Source organism: Pectinophora gossypiella, chromosome 5 (assembly GCF_024362695.1).
Source record: "Pectinophora gossypiella chromosome 5, ilPecGoss1.1, whole genome shotgun sequence".
In the NCBI taxonomy this organism is placed as follows: Eukaryota; Metazoa; Arthropoda; class Insecta; order Lepidoptera; family Gelechiidae; genus Pectinophora; species Pectinophora gossypiella.
The window spans coordinates 7,207,833-7,235,814 of NC_065408.1; the positions used below are offsets into that span (position 1 = coordinate 7,207,833).

Sequence of the window (27,982 nt, forward strand, 5' to 3'; positions counted from 1 at the left end):
GAAGCAATCGACCGATTCCGACAACAAACCATTGGCTACTGTTCAGTTAAGTTGTTGTCTAGTATTTTAACGCTTAATTTAGCGTGAAATTGGTTGGTAAGTACCTGATTTTGTTGTGAAATATTCAGCAATCTTAATTACATTTTCAAAAATGGTGTCGTTTAAGCAGCATACCCTGGCTGCCCGAGAGCCGTGGTAGCCCAGTTGGTAGAACGCTTAGCTCTCACTTTGAGGTCGCAGGTTCGAATCCAGCAAAGGCCTAAACCAACGATTGTCGAATTTGTTTTAAAATTCCTGTTTGGATCATAAGTGATTATCACGTGCTCAGCGGTGAAGGAAAACATGTGAGGAAACCCACATTCCCGAGATAAGTATTATCGGAAGTATGTGACCTAACCTGAATCGACTTCGTCCTACCCGGTAGAGCCCCTGTATTGGGCTGGTTTTCCCTTTGCGGGTTGGTGGGTCAGACAGGCAGTCGCTTCTGTAAAAAACCGGACCTGTCAAATCTTCAGATTAGGTAAGCGGACCCTGTGAAAAACGGGATAATGCTAGGGAGATGATGACTTAAACCTGGTTAGAACTCTGTAGGTAAAGCAATGATGTGTCTAGCTGAAAAGACTCATTGTAGGTAATAAATCACCATAATGGGGAAGTTCTGATTATTTAAATTGCCAGCATCTGTCCGGTCAAGTAGGTACATAGTTATTTACTCCTGACTCGCAGTGTTCTTGACTCGTAAATAATACACTGGTATTATCATGGCACCTACCTACTGACTATAATACAGAAATAGTACTTATGTAAGAATTAAATATACAACATAAACGTAATTTCATAATTTGGCCATTCAACTGTGAACATAAGGAAAATCTTTAACTAAAAGTCACAAACGTAGAGTCTAGAAGTCAAGACTAGCTTGTATTATACTTAGACTGTTTTTTCATGGTGTGATAGCGTGTTTCCGCTAAAGCAAATTGACAAATGTTTTAAGAACAATGAAGACCACATCAAATGGTATTTTATAGTTTCGACTTCTTTGAGAACTGAAAAACACGTAAGTAGGCAGGTAGATAAATATTTTATTGTATTATTATCTGGTCTTTATGTTAATACCATGTAACAAGCTAGATGATGAATTTGGATAATCATCTATCAATTTGCGCGATGAGCGTTATTATTTACTACCTGAAATACGAAAAAAATACACTTTTCAACTCTCCATCACGAAAAGGGTCTTTTTCTCGCTTAAAAACAATGAGGAAAAGTGCGTTTTATTCACACAAGAGACAAGCTTTTTTAATTTTACCTACTTACTTGGATTTTCCCGAAAGAGAAGATAAGGGAACACAGCCTGAACTGCAGTGTAAACTCGGTGCCTGTCCTTTCAAGAATTATATTAGAAGTAAATAACCGAAACATACTGCCGAATATGAACCTCTCCATTTATTTATGTCTTTTTTACCCAAGGCAAATCATTGTCATGTAGATACTTAGCCATACCATAACTATCAAGTACCTATCATAATTATTTGGTTATAATACCATTCGTTTACATAGCCATAAACGTAATCATCCGACAAAATCCTTTGTATAACACTTCTTTCATAATCCGTACCAGTTGTTGTTTATCACAGACAGCTTGCAAAACCCATCCATAATAACTGGATAGCCCATCGGCCATCTCAATCTTCCGGCAGGCGTCAGAATGAAACATTGTTTGTTATTCGAACAGCAAAAAGCGCTTATGTAACCCCTTTACTTAGTAACCTACTGCATCGACTGCTGATGCAACAGCCTAATGCCTAAGTTTTGTAATTACGTCTATTTTAATCGATTAACCAGCGCACTGGATATTATGGACTTCTTGGTTGATGTCTTTTATTTTATTTGGGGAGCTTACAGCTAAATTTACAAAGTTACATACTAAATATCTAAAAGCCATTAACAAGCTTCCACAGATTGAAAGAAAACACAATTTACATTAAGTTTCTAAGACCATATGAAAAAAAACCTTAAAAATAGAAATATCTAAACAATAGAGGAAACGAAGTCTCTAACAAGTGCTTTTTTAGCACCTTGAATGCTGCCAGCAAATAGGTCCAAATTCAAGTTATGACCAAGCCTATTAAATAATATGGAATGTGTTGAATGGTAATTGCTTGTATTTGTACACAGGTACTTACCTAACTTGAACATATTGTTATGGCTCCCACTACTTATTACGCTCGCGCTGGTCTGACAGGTAAGCTCGGTGAAGTGTGGGTACTTACTTCATCAAGCGATGAATGTACTTCTGATTCTCCCAATTGGGAATACAGTCGTTAGCTTAGTTATGTTCTGCCATAAACATAATATGCCTAGCCAATAAGTAAACGACCCACTGCTGGGCACAGGAGGGGTATGAAGCTTACTCCTTCGTACAGGTCCACCGAGTGTTGGTGGAGTAGCCATAGAGGTATTTCTATTCTATCTTTTCTTTTTAATCGCTCGCAGTAACCCAGTGGAGTATCCTCTATATCCCCAGTTAGCTAAAAGATTCGTGGCCATTTGATATATTATGTTATATACTTACCTACGCTGTTTATGTATTATAAATAATCATAAGTTTCGCCACTATGTACAAGCTGCCACCCGTAAGGTACCTATTGTTAAACTTTTTCGAACTCTAGGTAACAAAGTAGTTAAAACGATGAAACGACTAATCACAGCTGACCATTACTAACCACGATGTTACTCTCGTGGTAGATTCGATCTGGCTTGGATAACCACGTGATCGTACCTAATAAAGCACCCACACCGCAAGAACCGCAGCAAAAACGGCTAAATAAGAAAAAAAATAGTTATTGTAACTGTCTTAAAGTTGCGTTAAATTATTATTGGTTATGTGTACGTCTGCTGCGTTACGTCGCGACCACCGACTGGAAAGCGGAAGTTGCTTAGCTAAGCGTCTCTTAATACCATAACACTTGGCAAAAACCGCTGAGTCTTCAAACAACGGGTTTGATGTAACCGGCTGCAGTGTCTGAGGGGGACGCCACTTTTCTCCCGAGTAAGTTTCACCGCGATGTGCGAGTACGGTGTACGGTGCGCGAGCGCAGTGCTGCTCGCGACGTTGGAAAACGCGCGCGTTTGTGTCTCTCATTCTCGACACTACGATATCGACACTAAACTTACCGTGAAGATCAAAGTTTCGATTGGTGACAGTTCTTTTTTAAATATAGACTTACTTAGTTCCTTTGTGTCTGTGATTTGAAAAGCTCTAGAAAGTTTATAAAGTGCACAATCGTTTATAAAGCACTTTTTCCAAGTTGTACACCGGAGCCGTTGGACTAACTGTGAGGTTTGTTATTGTCAATTAATACTTAATATTATCTATATATCTGATATCGAATAATGTATGATACCTACTTATAAAAAGTAGTCATTATAAGTTTATTGATTTGTTTTTGTCTTGTTTATATATTTAAATACGAAGTAATCAATTACCATTCGATAATTAAGTATACCTACCTACATTATTTAAGGCACAGTTGTCACTTATTATTTTCCATTTAGAAACTTATAGGCAAGAGTAAATTCATATAAAGTTAAATAAATCCACATTGTTTTCAAAGCTACCTTTATAATAAACTTCTTCATTGGCTCTACATTTCGAATACATTACAAAAGCGGTCAACATACACAGCTGTGTAAATACTACTTTCACATACTTAGGTATTTATTATTGTAAGTGCCTACTTAGTTAAATTGATAACTTTAAAAAGTAAGAAGGTGTAAAGCGGCCGCCGTTTATAAGATAAACACTTTTTCTCATAAGCGAAAGCAATTAATGATGAATGTAGTAAAAATTAACGGAACTCAGACCGGTGAGAAAGACTTTATAATCGAGAATAGATTCACTTCCTCCACATGTTCTCTTATAAAGGTAGAAAACAAAGGCAGCACAAAAACAGAGGAACTAGATGATTGAAAACGACAATTCCGTTCACATGAAACTTAGGAACAAAGAGGAATTGTACCAGTATTCAGTATTAGAGTGTTTTTTTCCTTCTTGTAGCTTTTAGTGACTAGTGTTAAAACCACCTCAATTTCTTTCGTACGTACCTAAAACAATCGTCGATGTGGTCTCTCGACTCTAATACCGCACACATGCAGTTTCTAGGGTTGTCGATTTAAATAGCCATACTTACTAAGAGAACGGGGATCTGCATAATAATTAACCAATATATGGGTCGCAACTGGATACAGGCTTTCCTAACGGGAAGGTATTTTTTACATAACATATTGTATGGTTACCTCGGTACCCCACTGGTTTGGTCGACCATTTGCCTCATTCAGTACTTGTTGCTATCGGTCCACTAAGGTCAATCAATTGTTTCAAATATAAACTTTTTCAGACGATGCCCTAAGCCGGGCACATAGGGACCCTCAGGTCTGATTAATTATTTTCCTGTACCGGGTGAGAGCCCTCAGCGCTCCCCATTTGTCCAGCAAGTTAATGCCATCTGCGGTAAACCTACAACATTACGTCAAGAAAAAGCTGAGATGGCATTAATTACTAGGCCGGACAAATTAGGAACGCTGAGAGCGCTCACTCAATATACTGAGCAAACCTCCAGTATGCTAATCTACGTGTTTTTTCTTTCAAAGTTGATGTAACCATCAATTTAAGAGCTATGTTCTTGTCGATGTTAGAATTCTCCTTCGTCTTCTTATTGTGTGGGTTGTGAGGTGGAATACCAGCCTCATCAATCCTGGTGTCAGGGTAATTATTGAGCCGCCGAAGGCTCATGTAACGATTACTCACTTACAGTAAATAGTAACCGGGACCAACAGCTTAACGTGCCTTCCAAACTTTTTTAGGGAAAAATAGGGCAGTGGTTTAACTCTTGCCTTCCGCCCAAAAAAGTGTAAATGTTGACATACTTACTTAATGAAAATATTGGGCATACGATAGAGATGACTGTTTGTTTGCGTTCGCGAAGTTAAGATGAAGATAAGGCAACCCTAAAGCTGTTTTTGGGACATTAACTGGCAACAGCATGCACGGTTCTTGCAGCATTGTGTTGGGGTTTTATTCGCATGCGCAACGAGCAATAATTGCTGACGGCGCAGTAAATACCTAGCGTTGAAACGATCAGGGATGGACTGAGACTATGGGCTCAAAAATAGACAACTAAGTCTAGGTCCTCCTACTTATTGCTAAGTTTTGTTTCGTAGACAGCATCTTCTCAGCTATCTAAGCAATATTTACTTCGCGATTTTATTATATACTTAGGGTGGTATTAATAAACGAATCTCCGCTGAGACTGCCCTCAAGATCATGCTCAAGTCTCTGTTTTTATATGAGAACTGTCACAATGACATGATCTTGAGAGCAGTCTCGAAGCTGAGATTGGTTTATTAATACCACCCTTAACCTCCTAAGACCCAGATGACTTTTAAAATCCAAATCCCATTGTTTAACTAAGTACGAGTATTGTGTCTGGAAATCTGGTTCTTACGAGGTTAAATATTCGATATAGAAGTTTATAATTTTAATAAGAAAAAGCGGATTTTGTAGGTACCCGAATATTTAAGTTAATTTTACAATTGTTCTTGGTCGCTTTTATTGAAGAGGCAGAAAATTTTGAACATGTTTTAGGTTCTCCTCCCATATCCAACAACGCATCGCAACGAAGCACTTTTAGCCATTTGATCCTTATTTTTATTTTCATCTTAGTTTCTTCCCCTGTACAAATCTCAAGTGGGACCTTTGAAGCCCTGTTTAGTCTAGCTACATCCCTGGCACACGCGAATAATGTCGAAACGAGAGACGTGATTTATTTATCAATCGGCGAAGTTTTACGAAAGTCTAGTCGCGCCCGCGCTGGCAGGCCGAGTAACGGCAGAGCTCCATATTGGTGCGTATTGAATAACGTTATTATTAACGTAACCGTTACCTAGTATTTAATTATTTACGAAGTTATAGTTAGCTAATTCCGATCAGCAATTAGCTTTATGTAACTATATTACGTCGGAAACTGAACACGATTCCGGAACTGATCATCATCATAAAGAAATAATAACAGGTTTTATTCGTTATCTGCAGGCCATAAACCTTTCCTCCCTTTATAACCGTAAGGCACTGTTTCTCTCGTTGCTATATGCGTTCAGCCACCTTTTACATAACGTGAATAAGTGCACGGCCATAAGTTTACAGGTTAACATAACTTTATCTTAGTTACTTCCAACCGATAGTTCAGCGATATTATCCCCACTCTCGTCTCGTTCATGATATAAATAAAAACACCAGGGGCCTATTTTATAAAACTTACAATTGTAAATTACAACGACAATTTGATGTTCATTACGTAGCTAATTTGAAACTGCAAAATATTCGTGATCACACACTCCGCAATGTACATCAAATTGTCATTGTAATTTACAATTGTAAGTTTTATTAAACAGGCCCCTGGTATGCTCAAAACTGACAGCTAACATTTCAAGGGTAGCCCAGCTGACGTCATCCCCCCCTGCGTTGCCATTTCGTAAAAAATAAATTACCCACGACCATTGTTTTTATATTTACTTACTTTGCAAGGAAATTTTGAACTTTCAGTAAAGGAGTTACTTACAGTTTCAATGATTTTTAAATATGTGACAAGTAGTAGGAATTAATTAGTAATTCACTTACTTTTCAATAATAAAATTTACGTCCTTGGAATGTTGGAGATACCAATTTAATGGTAACACACATACGATAGCAATGGCGGCTTGTCACAGGATTGAGCATACCTGGTCTTCATAAACCATAACTCTGGTTTCCCTTCAAAACGCATATTCATAAACCATGGTCTCGTCATTCTTTGTTTGTATACATGCAAGTACATTTGTCCAAATGTAGTAAGTATATTAACCGTATCATGCCATCTAACTAAATGTAACAAATGAAGCTCACTCTCACTTTCTTGATTGTTATCTGCCTTTCGAATCGAATCAATCAATCCAAAAAAATCTATCTAACATTATCCAGCTAATTAAACGGAAATCTATCAATCATTATGATAAAAAATCGCCTTGACGAAATGGTATTAAAATTGCAATTATTAACACTTTTATGTGATAAAGGTATGAAAGGCAGTGAGAAGGGTGTCAGGGGGTCAAGATCGGATCGACACGCCATCTTTGTGAATCGTCGATAAACGTCACGACAACCCATTAATTTATCGGCTATTTATGAAGCTCTCCTTAAAAGAAAGCGATCATGCTAGGCTAGCAATTAAAGTGGATATTAACTATCTTTGAAACGTTGTGGGTCGTAAAGTTACCTACCATAAAAAATGCAGTATTATGTAAGTACTTATTATTTTAATCTGTTTTAAGTTATGATGGACTGACGTGGAAGAAAAAGAGGCATAGGGTTTTACTTTAAACTGACTTCTCTGATGTAGGTACTTACATGGAACTTATTCTTCAGGTTTATGCACGTTTGATAAAGCTACGTACTAACTGATTAGATTACTATGGAGCGTATAGTATGCTTAAGAAATAAAATTTCTTCAGTCGCAAATAATCATGTATATTTTATTAGTATATTTTATTTGCCAGCTCGGAATTCTATGTACTTACAAAGAGAAAATTTCAATGGAAAAGATTTCTGACTCGGACGGGTCTTGAACCCGCAACTCTTGTCAAGTGTATGTTAGTTAACCATTACACCACCGGGTCCTCCTCCTGTCCATGCGAAATTCTTTCGATCCATGTATCATTATTAAGCCGACGCCGGGTAATTCTATGTATATGAGAAATAACAATGTGCTTACTGTGTAAAGTAAATTATAAATTCAAATGCACTCGTAAATACAACCGATAATAGCATGAGTGTTATATGACATCAGTCGAGGCGTGATGTCTCGCCGAGCAACGATCGATCGGTCATCTCCAGCTGTCATAAAAAACTTCAACATAATTTCCCTCAGGTTCTGTTCATATTGACAGCGAGCGCGTGCGCGGGAAAATAAATCCGTTTTAGTGATAGAATCAGTGATGTGTCGTTCTCGATAATGTTCCTGTTGTAAAAACTCTTAAAAAAACACACTTTTTTTTTTTTTTTTTCTGTAGCCTAATCAATGTCCCACTGCTGACATAGATGGCGCTACTAGTAGATTAGAACGCGGTATCAGAAATGTCATCGTGTTTGAGTGGGTTGGCCTATGTAACTAGTTTTTTTTGAGTTTTTGTTCGGACGGTTATCGCAATAAAGCCAATTTTTTTAATAGTATTCTCGGCTTTCATTGCGTCGCACCCCTCTCATAGGATCCAAGAAAACTCGAATGCTTTTTTTCAAACTGTTATTTCTTGTACTCTGGTCATATCTACCTAAAGGCTAGGTAATAAAGCCCTTGTTACATAACTTTAGCGCCTTTTTATTGACGGAAACATTCCCGGGAAGGGCACATTACTAGATAGAATCGCGCGTGAATTGGGTGCGTCTTAGAGTCAATATCATTAGCGCAGCCGCTAAAATACCCTACAATATTTGTATTTTTAATATTTGGTTAGAACTTACGTAAGTCAATACGTATTATCGCGTGATTCTATGTTAGTACCAACAATGGTACAATCTACAGTCCTCATTGTCACTAACAGATGAGATTGTGGCAAACGCAAAATAAAACAATGGACTTATTAGAACAGTTGCATTACGTCTGGGTTTATATCAATTCGTCGGAGAAAGCATGAGAAGTCGGAATAGACCCATTCGATACTGGGATATACTGTTATCTAGACAACCTGGTGACAGCCCTAATTATACAGCCTATAAACATTGGTAGTACATATATCATACATAAGGTCACGCCTATCTCCCGACGGGGTAGGCAGAGATCGTGAAATTCCACTAACTCGACTATCAACAAAACGCAAACAAACAACGACAAACTAAAGTTTGATTATGATTTTCTTATGATGAAAAGTTTGATGTTCTTGCGCCCGCGGCCGTGCCCGCTCCCGTTGTGCGTTGTCGTTAACGCTACCACACTACACACACAGAATACTTTCATTCAGAATCTCGCGATTCGTGAGTGAAAACAAAACGTACTGCCACTGATCACGTCACGTGAGCCTATACATTCGCCTTTAGTTTGCGTCGATTGATTTAGCCTATGTACCCCGGTGATAGGTCTTTGCAACGCATTTGTCCGACCAAGTAATAAATGATTTTGGTTTTTATAGCGCGCACCGGTGATTAGGGAAACTTACAAAGAAAAGGGAAACTCACAAAGATAAAATTTAATCATAAAAAAATTACTCCGACGGGATTTGAACCAGTCGCTCTTGTCAAGCGAGGAAGAGCGTTTTAATCATAGCACCTCCGAGTCCTCCTCCTGTCCTGCTGTCTGTGTGTTTTTTCTATTTGTAAGTAGGTAAATGAGTAAAAGCGAAATAATCCTAGGTAGAGTATGTTCCATACCCCCTCCGGTTGATTGAGGGGAGGCCTGTGCCCAGCAGTAGGACTTATATAGACTGTTTATGTTATGTATGTTATGTTATGAAATCCTAGGTAGTAGTCCTAATAAATGGCTAATGCAAAACGATACGTACGAGTGATAAAAATGACGATTAACTTGGATCTTGGTAACTGCTGACATCTTACTTAGCTTGTTATTTATTGTCCTATCCCTTGAATGCTATTTATTAATGTCGTGTAGGTACTAACGGCTGTACATTTTAATGTTTATGTATGAATGTATAATATGTATTTAAATTACTTTAGAAGCGAACAGCCAAAGAATATATTTTATTGTAATAATTTTATTTCGATAAAATTATTACAATAAAATATATTATTATTATATTATTAATAAATTATATTATTCCAAATAATATAAGTCATCATCATCATCATCAACAGCCTATATACGTCCCAATGCTGGGCACAGGCCTCCCCTCATTCAACCGGAGGGGGATAAGTAGATTTAAAAATATATATTTTATTTTACCACTGAAAGTTATTATTTATAACTGGTTCTTTGTATGAATCATGTATAATTTATTATTCTATTAATGTTTTTACATAAGAGCTATTCAACAATATTTTCACCGAAAATCATTTATTATTACGAAACATTTTTCGTTTCTGACTGCATAATATATTTGTCCTGGAAGTAACCGCAAGTGATATGAATACTTTTAGAACTAAAATATTCCACTAAAACGATTACAGGCTATTTTCCATTTAATGTTTATAATAATAAGTACCTAAATAGAACTATCGCTCGTTGATGTCTTTTGTATGGCGACTCGAATTGACTAGAAAATAGCTTTAGTAATTGTAGGTATAATTTACTTTAAAAAAGTCAAATCTAAAAAATAAAAACACAAAGATCTGTGATTCGATGGTTGCTCTATACCATTGCCTACCCCTTCGGGGATACGGGCGTGAAGCTGTATTATACTAGTTGTTGTGGTTTGGTGGTCAAGGTAAATTTGTCACACCACAGCATAGAGCTCATGGTATCGTCAAAATGTTGGTAAATATAATTTTAAAAACTAAAAAACCCATAAAGGCAACTTGTTTTATGCGATTCACGGAAATCGCCGATAATGTACCTGCGCAGATGACTTCCGTTCCCGACCAATGTCGGATTGCTATCGATATAATTTCACGCTTATTATGATTACAATTTTATTTTTATGGACGAGAGCTTCACTTATAACCTACCTCTGTTTCGTTGCGTTTGTATCAGATAATATCATTCCACAACTCATTCACGGAGTTCCATTAAAAAAAAAAAACAATCCGTACTTAATTAAAACATTAAATGCACGTACGTAATCTTGCGCACAGCTTTACACCCGTGATTTCTATTGGGATGAGTAGGGGTAACTTGCCGCTCTATTATTGGTGTTGAGGATACTGGTTCAATAAAAACCGAGTAAGAAAGGGGGGGGCCCTCGCTAGAGTCGTAAATGAGTAAATATATAACTTTCGAACCGTAACAGTGTGACATAATAATTAAGGCGCTCTGCCCACCTCTGTAGGAATTATAGATGTAAATTCTATATTTGAGTCTATAATATATTTTTTACTAGTCATACAGTAACATATAGATTCCCACGCTATATGTAAATGTTACTGTATAGTCACGAATTGAGGTAGCCAGGTCAATACGAAGATTAAGTGCAATAATTTATTGACGCTATCTATAATGTAACTATTCATTAAACATACACTACAGAGGGAGAAAGTTATTCATTAGCATAAACATAAGGTTGAATGTGTAAACTCTATTGCCGTCTTATTCAAGTGCTTATTTTAATAACGTGTAAACTTATGCCTTTCAACAAAGAAGTTAGTTAGTATCTTCATACTATCTCTTTCAGTGCAAACTAAGGAAATCAAAAGTATATTTCTGAATACTTTATAGTTATACAGATACATAACTAAGGTACCTATTGCTTAATATATGGTCATAATAATTACACAATATTTGATAGTTCTTTTATTATTCAAGTAAATAACAGTGTTATTCGAAAATAGTTACAGTTTGTGACATAACTTTTACATAATTGCTGTAATTACTCGTTGTACACAACAACAATTATTAGATTGCTGGCTACTAAGTAATCAAAATGTGTATAAATATCTTTAGATAGAGTTACCTGTGACCCGTTTGAAATAAATATACCTACAATACTAGTCATTTAGTAGACATGCGGAACATTGCTTTAAAACGTATGTACCGATTTGTAACTTATAGAGCAGTATTGTTCAATCAGCCGCAATCTATGAGTTGATGATGGCCATAAAGGGCATTGAGTCCGCTTTCACCAGTGTGTCGCGTCGCGCGGCGCACGCGCACCGCAGCGCGTGGTCAGCGGCGGCCGAACCCGAACCGAATCGAACGCTCGGTCCGACCCGAGTGAAAGTCACTCCCGCACACACCCGAACTCGCTTTGTTGCACAGGATAAAGAAACACCGTATCCGAACTTTTTTCTCCTCGAGTGAAAGTATCAAAGTAAGTAGGTACTCCAATAAGCGTGGCATATCGACCAAGTTTATATTTATAAATCGCGTGCCCGGCAGTGCCAGGTTGAAAGGGCTAGAGGTCGTGAGATGTGCTAGCTAGTGAAAGTTCAGCATTATAAGAGACAGGCATAATAGAGAATACAGAGTAATCTGGGTCCCAGTGTACAATGAAACCTGGCGTGTTGACCTTCGCGGTTAAGATAGCCTTAATAACGTACGACATGTACAATTACACTTACACCGAAAATGGAAACGCAGCTATTTCCAAGAAATATTCTCCATACGAGAGATTCCAATGGCTTCTCAGTCGATATAGCACGTATTCGAAAAAAAGAATTGTCTTCGTTATGTACTGCGCTGTGCACGCTAATTGAGCGGCGAAAGAAAGTCTCCGCTGGTCAAAATTTACATAATACGGAGCAATATTTTAAACACTGCTCGCTTACCGCTCTCTCATTAAACACGAGGCGAAACAAAGAAGTTTTGTTCTTGCTTCTCTGTGCGGAGAACAACGGTGCAACAATGGCATTGCTGCAACCCCAACTCGATGGAAGTGATGTAACGTAGGTTGCGGTTGTGAAAGCCTTCATATGCCGAGATGGGTGTAACGAGATTGTGACATTAGGTACATTATCCTTCTGGCGTGAACTCTAAATTGGTTTAGTTCTCATAATCACTCTCTATAAAAAGTGCACAGATCGGCATAATTTATCTGATCAATTAAGGCAATCTATCTTTTTTCTCGTCGCTTAAGCAATGCGGGACATATTATTCATTACGGATGCATAAAACAAATTATGGATAGTTATCAAAGCTTGTAAGGAAGTGTGTCTCTAGCCAGACAATTTTAGAATTCTAGTTTCTTAATAGCTGGCTAGAGTCGTATTTCGTCATTCTTAACTGGAAAATGAAGTAGTACAAGTTTCCAACCTTCGGCAAAAATGTGGTGGACCGTTTCCTACTCACATTATCTATAGTACGACCGATCGCCACAAGCAAAACACTTGTAATTAGGCTAGGTATATTAAACAGGATATGTACTTATTATATTTGTATATATACGTCCTATTACCGGACACAAAGGCCTTTCCTTAAGGTGTTTCGTCCTAGAGAAAAGGCTCAGTTACGAAGCAGTGTCAATGGTTTTTTCTAAACCCGCTCGGGATTTGAGTCTAAGACACAGTATATGATTCAGGGGTGTTTAATCAGTGCTTCACTAAAAAAGTGAAGTTTTATGATAATAATTATAGACACAACGCATGCAGTATACCGTGCAGCAAGTTTCCGGAAGGTGATGTCCAGTTAATAACTGAGGAAGCAGCAGGTGTGCTGACATCCGACTGTCAGCGGTTTCCTTCCCTTTGCAATCACAACTATTAGGTCTGGGCGGGACAAATTGGTGAGGGCGCTGGATACCGCTGCCACATCGTTTTTCTTTGACGTAGAGTTATTGTAGATTTGCCGCAAATGGCGCGCGCTGAGGGCCCAGATCACCTCCGCTACCGCTTCTGTGTGCATCAAGCCTGCAGGCTTCCATCCTCCAACTCGCTAATGCGATTTAAATAACCACAACGACTATTCAGGTGGTGTCATAAAGAAATAAACGCCCTTAAATATCATAAACTTCCGGAACTTAAAAAAATACCTCAGGTTAAGCTTATTTTAACTGGCTCATGAAAAGTGAAATTACATTTCGAAAGTTCCCAACTTCTCACAAAATGATGCGTCGCATTATTGTTACAAATATAAGTTAACGCAATGTTGCCGTGTAGGCTTAATAAATAAATAATCTGTATGAACCTACAGCCACCACCACCACATATACCACCTGTAATCAATGCCACATTTTGTCTATTCCTATAAGTATGTATGTACCAATGTATCTCTGCGTCACACCCAGTGAAATATTCTGTTTATAAAATAAATAAACATCAATTACTCCATTTAATTGCGTAATTTGATTATTTCATAACGTAAAAAAGAATATTCTCTCGTATCACATTGCAATAATAAACGACTAATAAACATAATTCTCTTAGCACAGAGAGCGGAACGAGCTTGTCGAGGCGTAACTAGCAATTTTCTTCATTGTCGTTTCCCGACAAACAAACTTAAAGTAACACCGCGCTATGAACTCAGTCAATGTCAAAGTCAATATTCCAAATTGTGTATCAAATTACTTGAGGTTTTTACCTCTTTACGTCGGTTCTGACTCTAACCAACCGTATCGTGCCTAATCATATCCAATGTCTTAAAATGCTGTATTTTCCACTATGTATCTACGTAAGTATTTCATACGCCTTTAGCAGTGTCTACAGCAGAATACCGAAGGCCACTAGAAATTAACAATTAAACTAACAATATTATCTAAAATATTTCATCTACACGGTTTTGGTCTAATCCACTTACTAATAGTTCTTTTCGTTGTAGGTAATTAGGTGTAATTATACACTCTACATTTATGTAAGAATTTCATAACTTAATAACATGTCTGAGGCATCAAATCGTCTTGAGAAAGGTAAAAACTTACTTTACAACTTTGAAATACTGAAGATAAGACAGGCGCGTATTGCGAATTTAGCTAGGTTAGATCCAAATATATTTTAATATTATGAATTAACGTCGAAAATATATTACAAACTTCTTCGCCAATAATAAAAATAAATCTTAACTAAATATGTTATCAACTGACCTATTATGATATTTTTGATTTGATAAGTCAGTATAATAATTTTACGCCTGAAAGTAAATGTACTTATACTTAACTGGAGCTTGTGAGATAGCTAAGTATGTCGCGGAAATACATGGAGATAAAATCTTCCGTTTTACTCACAGGATCTTATTCTCCATCTAACTACGTGCCTGATCAGACCCGCCAATTGCTGGCAAATATCGCATGACCCGTTTGACTATTGAAGTAACTCGAGTTGAACAATTTGAGTCGATACCAGTTCCTCGGGCTGCGCATGCGACGAACTGTGAAAACGCGGCTACGTTGCAGGTGGTTTCAGGCCAATAGCTCTGATGGCAACAAAGTAACTGATATTATTAACAAAAAAAAACAAATAACGAAATGAACTGTGCAAGAATATATTAACCCCATTGTACCTCATTATACCTACGTACTTATGTATTTACAAAAAAAAGGTCTGTTTCAAGATTAGCTGATGAGTGTTCCGCAGAAAAGCTATCGAATTATGTAAAGGTATTAAAGGTGTATAAAGGCATTCTATCAAAATATGTAAAGGTACTTACCTCAACTTGAATCAAATAGTAACGATTATATTTTACAATAATATACACATATGAGTACATTGTTTTTCCCTGTTTTCCCTAAAACAGTAGCATGGAGAATGCTACACCGACAAGAGCGTGGCTATTAAATCAACGATGATGATGATATTTTACAATAATTCACCGTCATAAACAAACAAAAACAATATACCTGTATATGTATATACCTGTTACATACGTAATATTACGAATACGATTGTAAAGTAAATGAGCAATGGCAAAATCTGTTCACATTTGATTATTCTTAAATGTACTCTATCACTCATTATTACGTGTGAAGAGGAAAACATACAAATAATTTTAAAGAACATAATATGAAACTGCATGAAAAGAGTTAACCTACTCTATCTTCTCAATTATCATCAAGTGAGATTGCGGTCAGACGTTAAAACGTTTCATTTTATCATCATCATCAGCCCATTAACGTCCCCACCGCTGGGGCACGGGCCTTCCCTATGGATGGATAGGGAGATCGGGCCTTAAACCATCACGCGGGCCCAGTGCGGATTGATGGTTATTAACGACTGCTAATGCAGCCGGGACCAACGGCTTAACGTGCCTTCCGAAGCACGGAGGAGCTCGAGATGAAAACTTTTTTTTGTGTTTTTTTTTTCATGTGGATCCTATGACCGGCCTTTGCGAAAGTTGCTTAACTTCAACAATCGCAGACCAAGCGCGTTAACCGCTGCGCCACCGAGCTCCTCTCATTTTATCATAAGTACATAATATAAATACTCATAATAAAATCGATTTTATTACAGTGAATGTATAGGAACAAACAACCGGCTGTTGTTTGCCGTTAGTAAGTGCAACGTACCTACGGGGTGCGCCGGCGCCGGCCTCGGTCGCTGCAAAGCCTGGTCGCCTACCTTTCGCTCAAATTACTACCACCTTGATACCGATATTACACTCAAAGAGCTTATAATTCTAAAATAGGTCAAAAATTCAATTCGCACAAAAAGTACTTAGATACATAAGCCCACGGCTATATCCCAATTGGGGTAGTGAAAGGTACATCCATCGCTAGATGAACCGAGCTTTCTGTTAGACCAGGGTGGATAGGTGGTGAACCGTATCGTACACACAACAAAAAGTACAACTATTTGCAAATCATATATTTTCTTTGCAATATAAATATGTTGAAGCTAAACTTACATTTCAATATCTTGATGCTTTATAGCAGTAAGGTATGTAACATTACTATCAAGAAATCTTGATAGTTAAAAGAATAATCTTCCCCGCATTTACTAACGACAATACTATACTATACTATACCTATTACATACTAATATCCACATTAAAAACAAACAATCAACATCACAAACATGAATCACTATTTATTTTGAGAAACTAAGCAGTTTTCCTAATAAACGTAAAACAAAAATAACTTTACGATGAATAGTCACATTCAGAAAGCGCTACGCCATTAGGCTAGTTTCCAACTAGTCAAATCAGTTACTTTTTACGAAACGTCAAAACACGCAATTACTATGGAATATGTAAGAAAAAGCACACTGTGACGTCATAGAGAAATGTGATAAATTATCGTACTTATTATTACGTTTTCTTGATAAAAAAAGATTATAAAGATTACTGAAAGAGTATGTTTTCTAGGTATACCAAACGAGGTAGTGACTGCTAATAACGGTGGTTTTACCCGGTTATATCACTTTCATACAGCTTTTATCATCTTTATGCACCTTCGTCTCAAGGACCCGATTCATACCTTTCTCTTGTCCTTTCTATTGAAGTTAAAGCTGCGTAATCAGTTCACTCAAGAAAATGCGGGTTACCGGAGCGGTTGTATCCTTGAGCGATTATCTTCACATGTTCCGTTGTGCTAAGTACTTACTGGCGACCCTAATATAAGGCTTGTAACAACTTTAAGAACGCACTATATTAAAAGTAATGAATGTGTAGGTATAAGTGTCTTTCGCCTGTGCAGCGATTTCGCGATAATTGACATGCGAAACACGCGCCATGTATTGCGAAGGGTTAGGGTGCGGTTACACTATACGACGAGTCCGAATCGTGATCAGAAAGAAACTAGTGATATCGTAATCGGTTTTTTCAAGTATTTTCCTCGTGGAATATCAAAGTAGGTATCTATGTGAACAGAAGCAATTAGGTATCAATTTATAAGTAAGTAGGTAGTGCCGATAAACTAAATACAGCATCATCCATAAAACTATTAATGAAACCTTGAAATGTATTTATTTACTTGCAACGGTGATGCGGAATCGGGACTAGACCTCCATTAAACTACTTTGAAACACTTAAAAAATACTAAATAACTAAGTATTATTACTATGTTTAAAATGTCGAGACGAAGCCTACTAAAGTCGTTTAAATTATATGTTAGGTATAGGTTAAATAGATAAATAACAGGCATAAAAGTTACTTCTTTGTAATCTATCTCTATTATAAAAAGGTAAGTACATATGTCTTTAGGTATTCGTCAATCAAATCCACTTTATGCAAGCGTCATCGTACTATCGTACGAAGTCGTTAACTATTGTCGTCGTTGTAGCAGGCACTAACGCTTGGATTAGGTAGCAGGAAATTAAAGATTAATGACATAATTACAGCTTATAATAAGTATAAATAGTACCAGGTATTGTTTTATAACTGTACACCAAACAAAGGACTCGATGACAGTGACGCGTTTAGGAAGTAGGCAGGTGTGATTAACATTAGGAACACAAACACATCTTTAAAATTAGAGTTCCGCGTATATTTAACACGATACTTGTGTAGTAAACAGGTACCTATATTTATATATAAATATATTATATGGATTCACTGATATTTATAACACAAAAGATCATTTCGAGGAACAGCAGGTAGGTATTTACATAATCTTTCAATGCAAATAGAACATAAAACACCTTACACTATCAAATAAAAATGCATATAGTTACCTAAACAATTTCACCAAGTGAGCCACCTTTCCGAGAAAACGGCAATAAAAAATAAAAATAAACATCCACATTTACAACTTTTACTTAGACATTTAAACGCTGATCTTTTATTGATAATTTGTCGTTTATGATTATGATGGCATTAAGAGGCTAATGACTAGTCCACCGGGCTAGTGGCTTCCGCGTACCTATCTCGAGACTTGATTTGGCATCTCGCATACTTACCTGTTTGATGCAATTATCTTGAGGTAGATGTAGACCCATTCCGGGTTCGACGAATTCCCTTTCAATTGGCAACATTATTGTACTTGCTTTATATTGCCTTGAAACTATATCGGTTTCAACTTCGCGATCACAATTTGTTATTTAAGAGATTCGCTGGGTCGTTGTCGCTATTTTTAGTATCTTTTCGTATATTGGCAAGATCGCTATTTGGGGGCGAAGGACGAAAATTTCACTTGATATTAACTCAGAATCATGGTCTGAATCATCCCCCTCAGTATTCGTTACGATGCTACTAATACCCTGTAATTTTTCAAAATTACCTATTACTCTTCTTTCGTATGGGTTGTAAAATTGACGACTGTTGTCATTAACCTATTAATACATACATACAAAAGATCACACCTATGTCACGTTGGGGTAAGCAAAGAGTGGTCTTTGCTGGAATTCCACTTACTACGATCCTGACACACCACATTCGCTTCTTCCACTCTCAACAAAGACATCGTGCATGCTCGCCGATTTAGAGCCTAACCTAATGATCTACCTTAATTAATAGACTACTTGTAGGCTTAATAGCATCTAAGATAAAATAAAAGGAACAAGACCTTATCCGTTGTGTACCTAAGGTCTCCAGTAAACGAGACGAACTTGACACTTTTTATTTTAGGGGTCATGTACTAGATGTAGTTCGTCATGGACACTATAAATTTGCGCCTTCTATTTTAAACTTCTTAGTTTTGCAATGACTAATCTTATTACTGATATAATAAAAGTAAGTAAATTTGTTATTGGCATAGTTATGTTTTTTTGCTTAGAATCTCCGATCAAGATCCCGATGAATACAATCCGGTCCCACTGCCTGAATAGCCGGGAAGGCAGACACTAAATCGCAATGTATTATTATCCTGTTAAGCACCTACTTGGTTTCAATTGATATACTTAAATTGCACGTCTGAAGGTGAACAAGTATTCTTGTTGGTGTCTTATATTTCTCGAACACAGATGCAAGACGTCAAATAGCTATATGTAATATAATCATATAAGTATATAACCCACATCCCATAACTGGGCACCATGGTAAATAGGTTAATTTTTATTATTTTAGTATAAAAGTTACAAAAGATTATCATTGAGAGAAAAAGTCCGCTGACTGGACGTTTCATTGCAGCTTGATTGTAGCTGAAGTAAGGATGTCAGAAGTATTTTTTTTGTTTTGTTGAACAGAATAAATACAGATCTAAAAGTTAATACCAATTTATACTTCATCAGACTTAACTTTGGTAAATATCCCGCTGGCTGGAGGTCGGTTAGAAAACTTTGTATTTCCGTTTTTTTAACGGAACAAATTCTGTTTTCAGCATAATTCAGTAGAACAAATCCAGATCTAATTCTCTGCATCACTCTTATGTCTTCCAGACAGGGGATCCCGCTGAGTGTAGACACATAGTGATTTTTATGGGATTTGAAAAGTGATTTGTAAGATAATTTGGAAGCGCATCAACAACCACACAACCAGACGTTGTTCTAGTCTGAATTCTTTTTTTATGGAAAAATAAAGCTGACTACGTGCGACTGATTAGTTACTATGCGGCCAATTGCAAGCCTACATATTTAATTTACCTTCCCAAAAGGATTTTTAGGGACTCTAGGTCGTTGATAACGTGGTGCCAACATTCGAAGGTAAACTTGCGAAGACAGGTCACCATGCGGTCGGCCATATGCCTGTTTACCTTCCTAAAAGGGCTACCACGCCTTTTGACACGTGATATATCTAGATAGTTTACAGTGTGGTACAATTGTCAGCAAGTTTGAAGGTAAACGTGTGTTTGTTTGTTGCAGGGCCGTGAATGCCGGGCCGCGTGGATGGCGGCGCACGCATGCCGCTCGCTCGCTCTACTGCTTGCTGTCGCCACTCTAGCACTAGCTAGGTGTAAGTACCACTTATTATAGTACCTATACCCTACCTATATAATGACGGACTCCGTGGCCCAGTGGTTGAGCGTTGGACTCACGATCCGGAGGTTCCGGGTTCAAATCCCGGTGGGGACATAATATCACAAAAATCACTTTGTGATCCCTAGTTTGGTTAGGACATTACAGTCTGATCATCTGATTGTCCAAAAAGTAAGATGATCTGTGCTTCGGAAGACACGTTAAGTCGTTGGTTCCGGTTACTACTTACTGATGTAAGTAAAGTAGTCGTTAAATGAGCCATGTCAGGGGCCTTTGGCGGCTCAATGATAACCCTGACACCAGGGTTAATGAGGTTGGTAATTCACCTCATAACCCACACGATAGAAAAAGAAGAAGACCTATATAATTAAATATTTATCCTCTCCTGTCCCTAGCGAGTGAAGTACAAATGATTATGATTTTACACAAGAGTTAGCCTGATCCTATTATCGAGAACATCCTTTTTTGCATTCTATACAAGGCGCGATGTTTTTGCATCGAGCTTCAGAAAGCACGTTAAGCCATGGCTTGGTTTTGGCAAGTCAACAAACACTTCCGCCAACCTGCAATGGAGCAGCATGGTGAAGTATGCCTCATACATGAGTATGTATGAACCAACCGGAGTCGGTTGGTTAAGGGGAGGCCCGTACCCAACAAGTGGACGTATTAGGTTATTTACGTTATAAGTAAGTTATCCAGTAAAGAAGAAGCGACCTTAAACGCTCAGTTCGTCATCACTCATCAAACAATCAAAAACCAATTTCAAACTGATATGAATATAACCGCAATCTCTGATTAATCCGCTCGGCTCATTGGTTCTATAATAGCACTTCCATTGTAGAATAGAGTGCACGAAATTATCCAGTCCTCTGGTAGATAGCTACAATGCAATGCTATCAATGAGAACAATGTAACTTAATAAGGAAAAGGTTAAAGCGAGTGCAATAAAGAAACAAAATTATGGACATCATGCAGGTGACTTTAGGTACGATTGGTCGAGTAGGTATGTAGTCATACAACAAGAACTTACGACAAACAAAATGCCAATAAAGGTGGCCATTTACTTGAGTGGAAGTAATAAAGATTATCACAAATACAATAGAGATCGTTAGCTTCACATGGCTTTAATCAGAATATTGTAATGCATTGAAATCTGTGAATACATTAGAATTTAAAGATGTGGGAGATATGTTTTACAGCGTTATACATCGCCCATTATATTGTACACGATGAGATACCGATCAGCACATTTAGACCGCAAGAGCAACCACCTTCGCATGCGGAAGTGTATGATAAAAATCGTTATTGCTTTCTTTCGCTGGCGATTCTGTGAAGCGTATGCCTTTGGAAGGCATGATGGCTATTGAACCATGAAGTAGGTCCCAGTTTCCCACCATTGACACGGTGGGAGCGGCCCGCTTTCCTCAACACCAGTAGGCCAGTGCATCGCGCCACATACTGCCCTACAACATAATGACAGATCAAGGTCAACGCAGCAAAAACCTGCCAACGACCGAACACACTGTCCTACAAAATCCACTTACTACATTCCCGGCTTTTTGTTCAAACGATAAGTATCACACCAACCATCGCAGCCTAAGGCATTAAGTTTACCTAACTGATGACCACTTGAAGAAGTAAATAACTGGCAACGAGTTTGTTTTGCACTAAAGCTTGGCTCGATTCCAAGTTGAAAAGTCTTGTATTAATTGCTATGGGCTAGAACTAACAACATGCAGACATGCTGAAGTAAGTAATTGACATCCGTACCGTACCTATCTGTTTCCTACACTCAAATTCAAATCAAAACAACGTATTTACAAACTATCGCTGCACTAACAATTCGCCAGGTCTATCATTATAATTCAAGTCGTTCAAGTTTTAAAGGGTTATTTATTTTTAGTACTTATTTTTAAAATAAGACACAAGTTGATACCAAAAAACTTCCGGGGTAAGTATAGCGATGTATTTATTGTGTTGTGACCTACAGTTAAAAATCTAAATCTGGAGCCATCAGTCCACATTACCACTCAATGTGATGAATAATAAAACCATCTCCAGTAGTTTCCCATAAAAATAATTAAGAAAATAATTACCGTAATTATTATGACGCTTTCTCCGATGGACTCGGGACACGGCGCGACCCCGTTCTCATGAAAACAGTATTTCACTTTAAAGCGATCTTTGTAGTCAAGCATGACATGACTAGAGAACAAACACGCAGGAGATAATAAAACTTAATGCATGCAGGAAAGGAATGACAAGTATGTTGAAGTAAATACAACTACATAAACCTTTTTTTTTTTTGACGTGACTTATTGTAGATTTGTCGCAGATGGTATTAGGTGATATATTATGGCCGGAAACCACTTCAACGGTCTACCCTATTTCCTATGGATATTCCTAGTTAAGTACTTGGAACCTAAAACACCTTGCTTCCTGGCATTGTTTTATGACGCGGTTTTAATTAGTTACTGCTATACTTTGAAACTAAATAACAAATCACTAAACCGGTGTTATCTGATGTAACCCCTGAAAAAAAGGAATCTGTTATGTAGCCACGATTACAAACAGATAAAAAACGCTTAGCTTATCGTAGCTGCGCTAATACGCCGTTTCTTCGAAATGAAAATCTGCACAATGACGTAGCTCGTACAACCATTGCCCGATGGCTCAAATTCTAAATGTTTCTTCGATTCTGCTCCTCACCACCCAAATCCCCTGGTAGTTTCAGACTTCGGAATACATCCCGCTTAGGGACGAGACGGTACGGAAAAATATCGGCACCAATCAGCTCGCGACAACAAAAACTTCAGAACCCCGCCGGCGTGGTCGACAATTTCCCTCATCCAGCGCTTATCGCGCTAACGCTGTATACAACATGAACCAGTAACAATTTTCCATACAGATGCAGAGTTGGAGTCATGGCGCGGCGCGGGGCGGCCGGCGACGCAAGCGCAGGAAGCAGAGGACGAGCGGCGCGACGCCGAGCTGCTGGCCGCCGTGCGCGCCTCCATGCGGCAGTGGGAGATAAAGCGGGCGCGGACTAGGTGCGTACCTACATGTTTTTTACGTGACTTACTTTAGATTTGCCGCAGATGGCGTTAACTATTTGGCCGGACAAATGGGGACCACTGAGGGCTCTCATCCGGGCTAATATTCACCATTAACCTACAGAGGAGCAGCGTGGTGGAGTACCGATTATATACTCCATAACCTAATCTATCTAATTAAAAAGCTAACTTAGTACTTGTAGTATACTTTAAAATAACTTAAAAAGTTGACTTTTAACCGTCTAACACTAGTCAAATCGGAAGATCCTGTATTCAGGGTTAAAGTCGTGGATACAAGAGAAAGGGACTCGGGTCACACAGCTGGTTATTTACATTTACATTTGATATGAGCAGTAGGTGTGCTTATATTGCTCATTGGATTTTCAGTTATTTTTAAAGAGCAAAGCAAATAAACATTGCTTTCACCACTCGTATCTCAGCCGACATAAACTTTCTATCGCGAATTCATTAATTTCGCGACTGAATGCGTCTGTTTAAATAACTGCCACGGTGTTATCGCACCTACGTAAAAGAAAAGAAACTCCAGTTTGTGTTCATTCATGACGAGTTTGCTTTTATGTAAGTACGTCGCGTCGTGACAATTGCTTGGTAGGTAATATGATCTACCATCATCATTGGATTTAGGTAAGCCACTGTAGAGTACCTATTCTTTATTTATTGTATTTAAAACAATTTACAAGTGTTTGTCGACCTCTGTCATTGTGTAAATGTGTCAAATACTTAACTAAAACCACTTAAACAATAGAATTTATTAACTATTTTGTTTACGATTATTCATATTTATCAAATTCAAATACACAGGTCAAACGGTTTTTGCAATTGTTATTTTCCAGTAAGTATATTATAAAAAGTGTTGGTACCTAATAAAATAACATGCGATTAAGAAAAACATAAATTTAACCCAAGCGTGGTCCCACAGTGACCATATCTCGCGAGCGTACACTTTTCGTAAGTACCTAGTCTTTATTATACCCTCCTTTCTTCCTCGAGGAGCCGGTCTTCCTAATTATGCATCGACAGACCTGCCGGTTTTCCGTCGTCTCTGGTTATTTTTTCATTGTTATTTTATTATAATTACCATATGATTACTATTTTATTTCCCTCGTTCGTAGTGATGAAATAAAACGGTATGTTGCAGAACAAAGCGGTCACAAGGATCTGTGTGCTACGGAGATTTCGGTTGCTTCGAGGATGCGGGCCCATTCGCCTACCTGGAAACTCTGCCCAGTCCGCCGCAGGAGGTCGGCACGCACTTCCTTCTCTACTCCACTGTCAGCAGGTAAAATGTGATAAAACAGGCTCCAGCCTACATATTGCTGGGCACAAACCTTCCCTCAATCAACCGGACGGAGTATGAAGCATACTCGGAGCCTGAGGCCTCCAACTTAATGACTATTAACGTGACAATAGCAGAGACCGACGATTTACATGCATTCTGAAACACCAAAATCTTTCATTGACTATTCTTTCATTGTGCTATACTTTCGATAGCAGAACGTTGTTTGAAAAAACTACAAAATATTTTCATAACACTAGAAAAAAAAAGTAAAATTCAAAGTCTGATAATATTAAAACGGCCCTATTAATATACCTAATATGTATGCATTACTGTAAATTAAAAGCATTTAAAACTAGATACCGTGTGCTAGAAAGTTCCTTTATTACTACAATGTATGCTAAACTAATTATGCAACCGTTTCTGCGGCATCATCTTCCTTTGACGACCATAACTAGCCGATGACATAACATTGTATATTTACTTCGTACTACCATAATAAAGGAGCTGATGTAACCTCTCTTTTACTGTTTGTTGGTATGTGTTTGTTGTTAAAAAAATAAGCAACTAGATTGTTACGTAAACATAACATAAACAACCTTAACCTCCATGTAATACATTATATATATATACTTGGAAGTTTGCATGATGCAAGTACTAGCGCAGCGGAAAACTCCGCAAGTTGCACTTGAAATCGTTACAAATCAGGGATGTTTCCTGTTATAAATATGTATAGTATATGAGTTATCCGTGCCTTGAATAGCTGACTTGGCATATTTTAACTCCTCTTACTGCAATCCTGATACACTACTTTCACGTTCTCCATTTATATCAAAATGTTCATGCTCGCCGGTTTAAAATACCTTCTTTGACCTACCTGTACCTACTCTTAGTTGATGGGGTTGGTATTCCACCTCACAACCCACACGACAGAAGAAGAAGTACCAACTTTTGACTTGGACTATAGTATGAGGTATCACAACACAATAATGATTGGCGATTAAGTTGTAACCGGATCCACATTTATATAATGTAACCATGTGTCTTACAGAGGTGACCAGCCGCTGTTGGCGGTGTCAGCTGGCAACATGTCGGCGGCGTGGAGTTGGGCAGCGCGCGCCTTCGACGCGGCGCGACCCACGCGCGTCATCGTGCACGGGTTCGGTTCCAACTGTGACAACGTCTGGGTTTACGAGATGCGATCCGCGCTTATGGCTGTTGTGAGTCACTTTTCTTTGACTAGAGTCTCTTTGTCTCTCTGTTTCTCCTCGATTAACCGCATCTTCAAATCGAGATTCGGTTCTGTGAGTCACACACATCAGAGCCAATCACATGGACTAAGACATTTAGAGCAGTCGGCATCGCCGGACACAATGGAGAAGACAACATCAGAATTGTAAACCGATAACAGGGTAGCATTTTGTGGCGCACGAACTATGCCCGTTTACATTATTTTAACATCATTTTCCGATGCTTGTCAATAGAGATATGTCGATTTGAAGTGCATAATTTAAATTAGTACATACACGCGTACATATCTAAATCATGTCTCAATGAACTAAGTACCCAGATTCGCTTCACAGTCTTCAGTGAACAATATGCAAATCAAAAGTCTTAAGCTATTTTTTTCCGATCTTTCCAGGAGGAATGTAACGTGGTATGTGTAGACTGGGAAGGTGGAGCATCAATGCCGAACTACCTCCGAGCGGCAGCGAACACCAGACTAGTAGGCAAGCAGCTAGCAATGCTGTTACAAGGTACGCACTGCTAACAATGGGTATTTAAAAACGTCCCAAATAAGTAATGACGCTTACGTAGAAACCGATTCTCTCTAAATTCCATAACGGTTCCATGTCCTGTTTGAAATTTCAAGTGGCGCTTGGCACGAATGCATTTTAAACACTAAAATGCATGTTTTTGTAGGTCTAGCAGACCATATTGACCTGCGGTTCGAAGACGTCCATTTGATCGGGTTCAGTCTGGGAGCACACGTGGCCGGCTTCGCGGGCTCTGAACTTAGGAACATCAGCCGGATTACAGGTAAAATTTAGTACCAACTCCCGAACTTTCTTACGATTGGATCATCATTGGAATTATAACTCAGTAGTTTTAAAGTTAAAGGTAAGTACTGATCTTTAAGAAATGGTATTTAATATCACACCGCTAAAAACTTGCGTCAGAAGTCAGTACGTTACTTACGGTATTCCAGAAAATAAATAAAATCTTAAATCGTGAATTGAGATCAAATAAAACAACACAAAACACCCTCAACAAAGCTAACAATATACAATCAATCACTAGAATTAATTTAATCATTTTGGTTTTTCAAATTTTCCCTCGATTGTTTTAGGATTAGACCCAGCAGGACCACTGTTTGAATTCCAAGACCCCAGGGCGCGACTGGACCGTACAGACGCGAAGTTCGTGGACGTGATCCATTCTAATGGTGAAACCCTCATTCTGGGCGGGCTGGGCGCCGCTCAGCCACTGGGCCATGTTGACTTCTATCCCAACGGAGGGAGGGTGCAACATGGATGCTCTAACTTGTAAGTACACTATTTTGTTCGAAGCGGATGACTTCTTAACTATACGAGTATTCTTATTTTATCTTGTGGATTGTGAGATGGATGACCAACCTTATGAACTCTAGAGTCAGGGTTATTATACTATTTGAATAAAAGGTCCACTAAAGATAGGTACACCCATAGATTTAGTTTATTTTTTGATACACCAAAAATACTAAAAGGAAAAATTTAGCATCTACGTATGCTGCATTGGGACCAATCGCGTTCAGCTGTGTGTGTTCTCGGGCATGCAGTCAAACCGATAAAGAGATTGTGCGTTTTCTAACACGATGGACCTTTGGCGATGGGCTTATCTCCTGTAACTATACGGTTGATTATATCCATCTTGGAACTTCGTATCAAAAGAGGCTAGAGGCAACTTATATTTGTTTACCCCGTTATAATTATAACCGTGAGTTTATATAAGTACACAATTATGGACTAGTTGTTTACCTATCACCCCACATATTATCTTCACCAGATTCGTTGGTGCGGTATCAGACCTAGTACTGCCGTGGGCAGCGGCGTCGCCCGAAGGTCGTTCTCTGTGCAACCACCGACGAGCCTACAAGTTCTTCACCGACTCCGTATCTCCTAAATGCCACTTCCCCGCTTTTCCTTGCTCCGATTACGATACTTTCCTTGAGGTTTGTACTTG

General features: G+C 38.2%; 1 protein-coding gene across 2 annotated transcripts in view; it reads left to right on the forward strand.

Moving 5' to 3' along the window:
- The first annotated feature begins 3,091 nt into the window (after window positions 1–3,091).
- Window positions 3,092–27,982, forward strand: part of LOC126366895 (uncharacterized) — a 28,373-nt gene continuing 3,482 nt past the window's right edge. The window contains exons 1-9 of one of the 2 annotated variants that reach the window (XM_050010233.1): window positions 3,092–3,343; window positions 20,297–20,387; window positions 23,319–23,460; window positions 24,623–24,763; window positions 25,812–25,980; window positions 26,403–26,517; window positions 26,684–26,800; window positions 27,111–27,306; window positions 27,806–27,971. In XM_050010233.1, the coding sequence (XP_049866190.1) occupies window positions 20,321–20,387; window positions 23,319–23,460; window positions 24,623–24,763; window positions 25,812–25,980; window positions 26,403–26,517; window positions 26,684–26,800; window positions 27,111–27,306; window positions 27,806–27,971 (1,113 nt within the window). In that variant the 5' untranslated portion in view covers window positions 3,092–3,343; window positions 20,297–20,320. The remainder of the gene's footprint in view (window positions 3,344–20,296; window positions 20,388–23,318; window positions 23,461–24,622; window positions 24,764–25,811; window positions 25,981–26,402; window positions 26,518–26,683; window positions 26,801–27,110; window positions 27,307–27,805; window positions 27,972–27,982) is intronic. The other variant, XM_050010234.1, reaches the window with a different exon arrangement.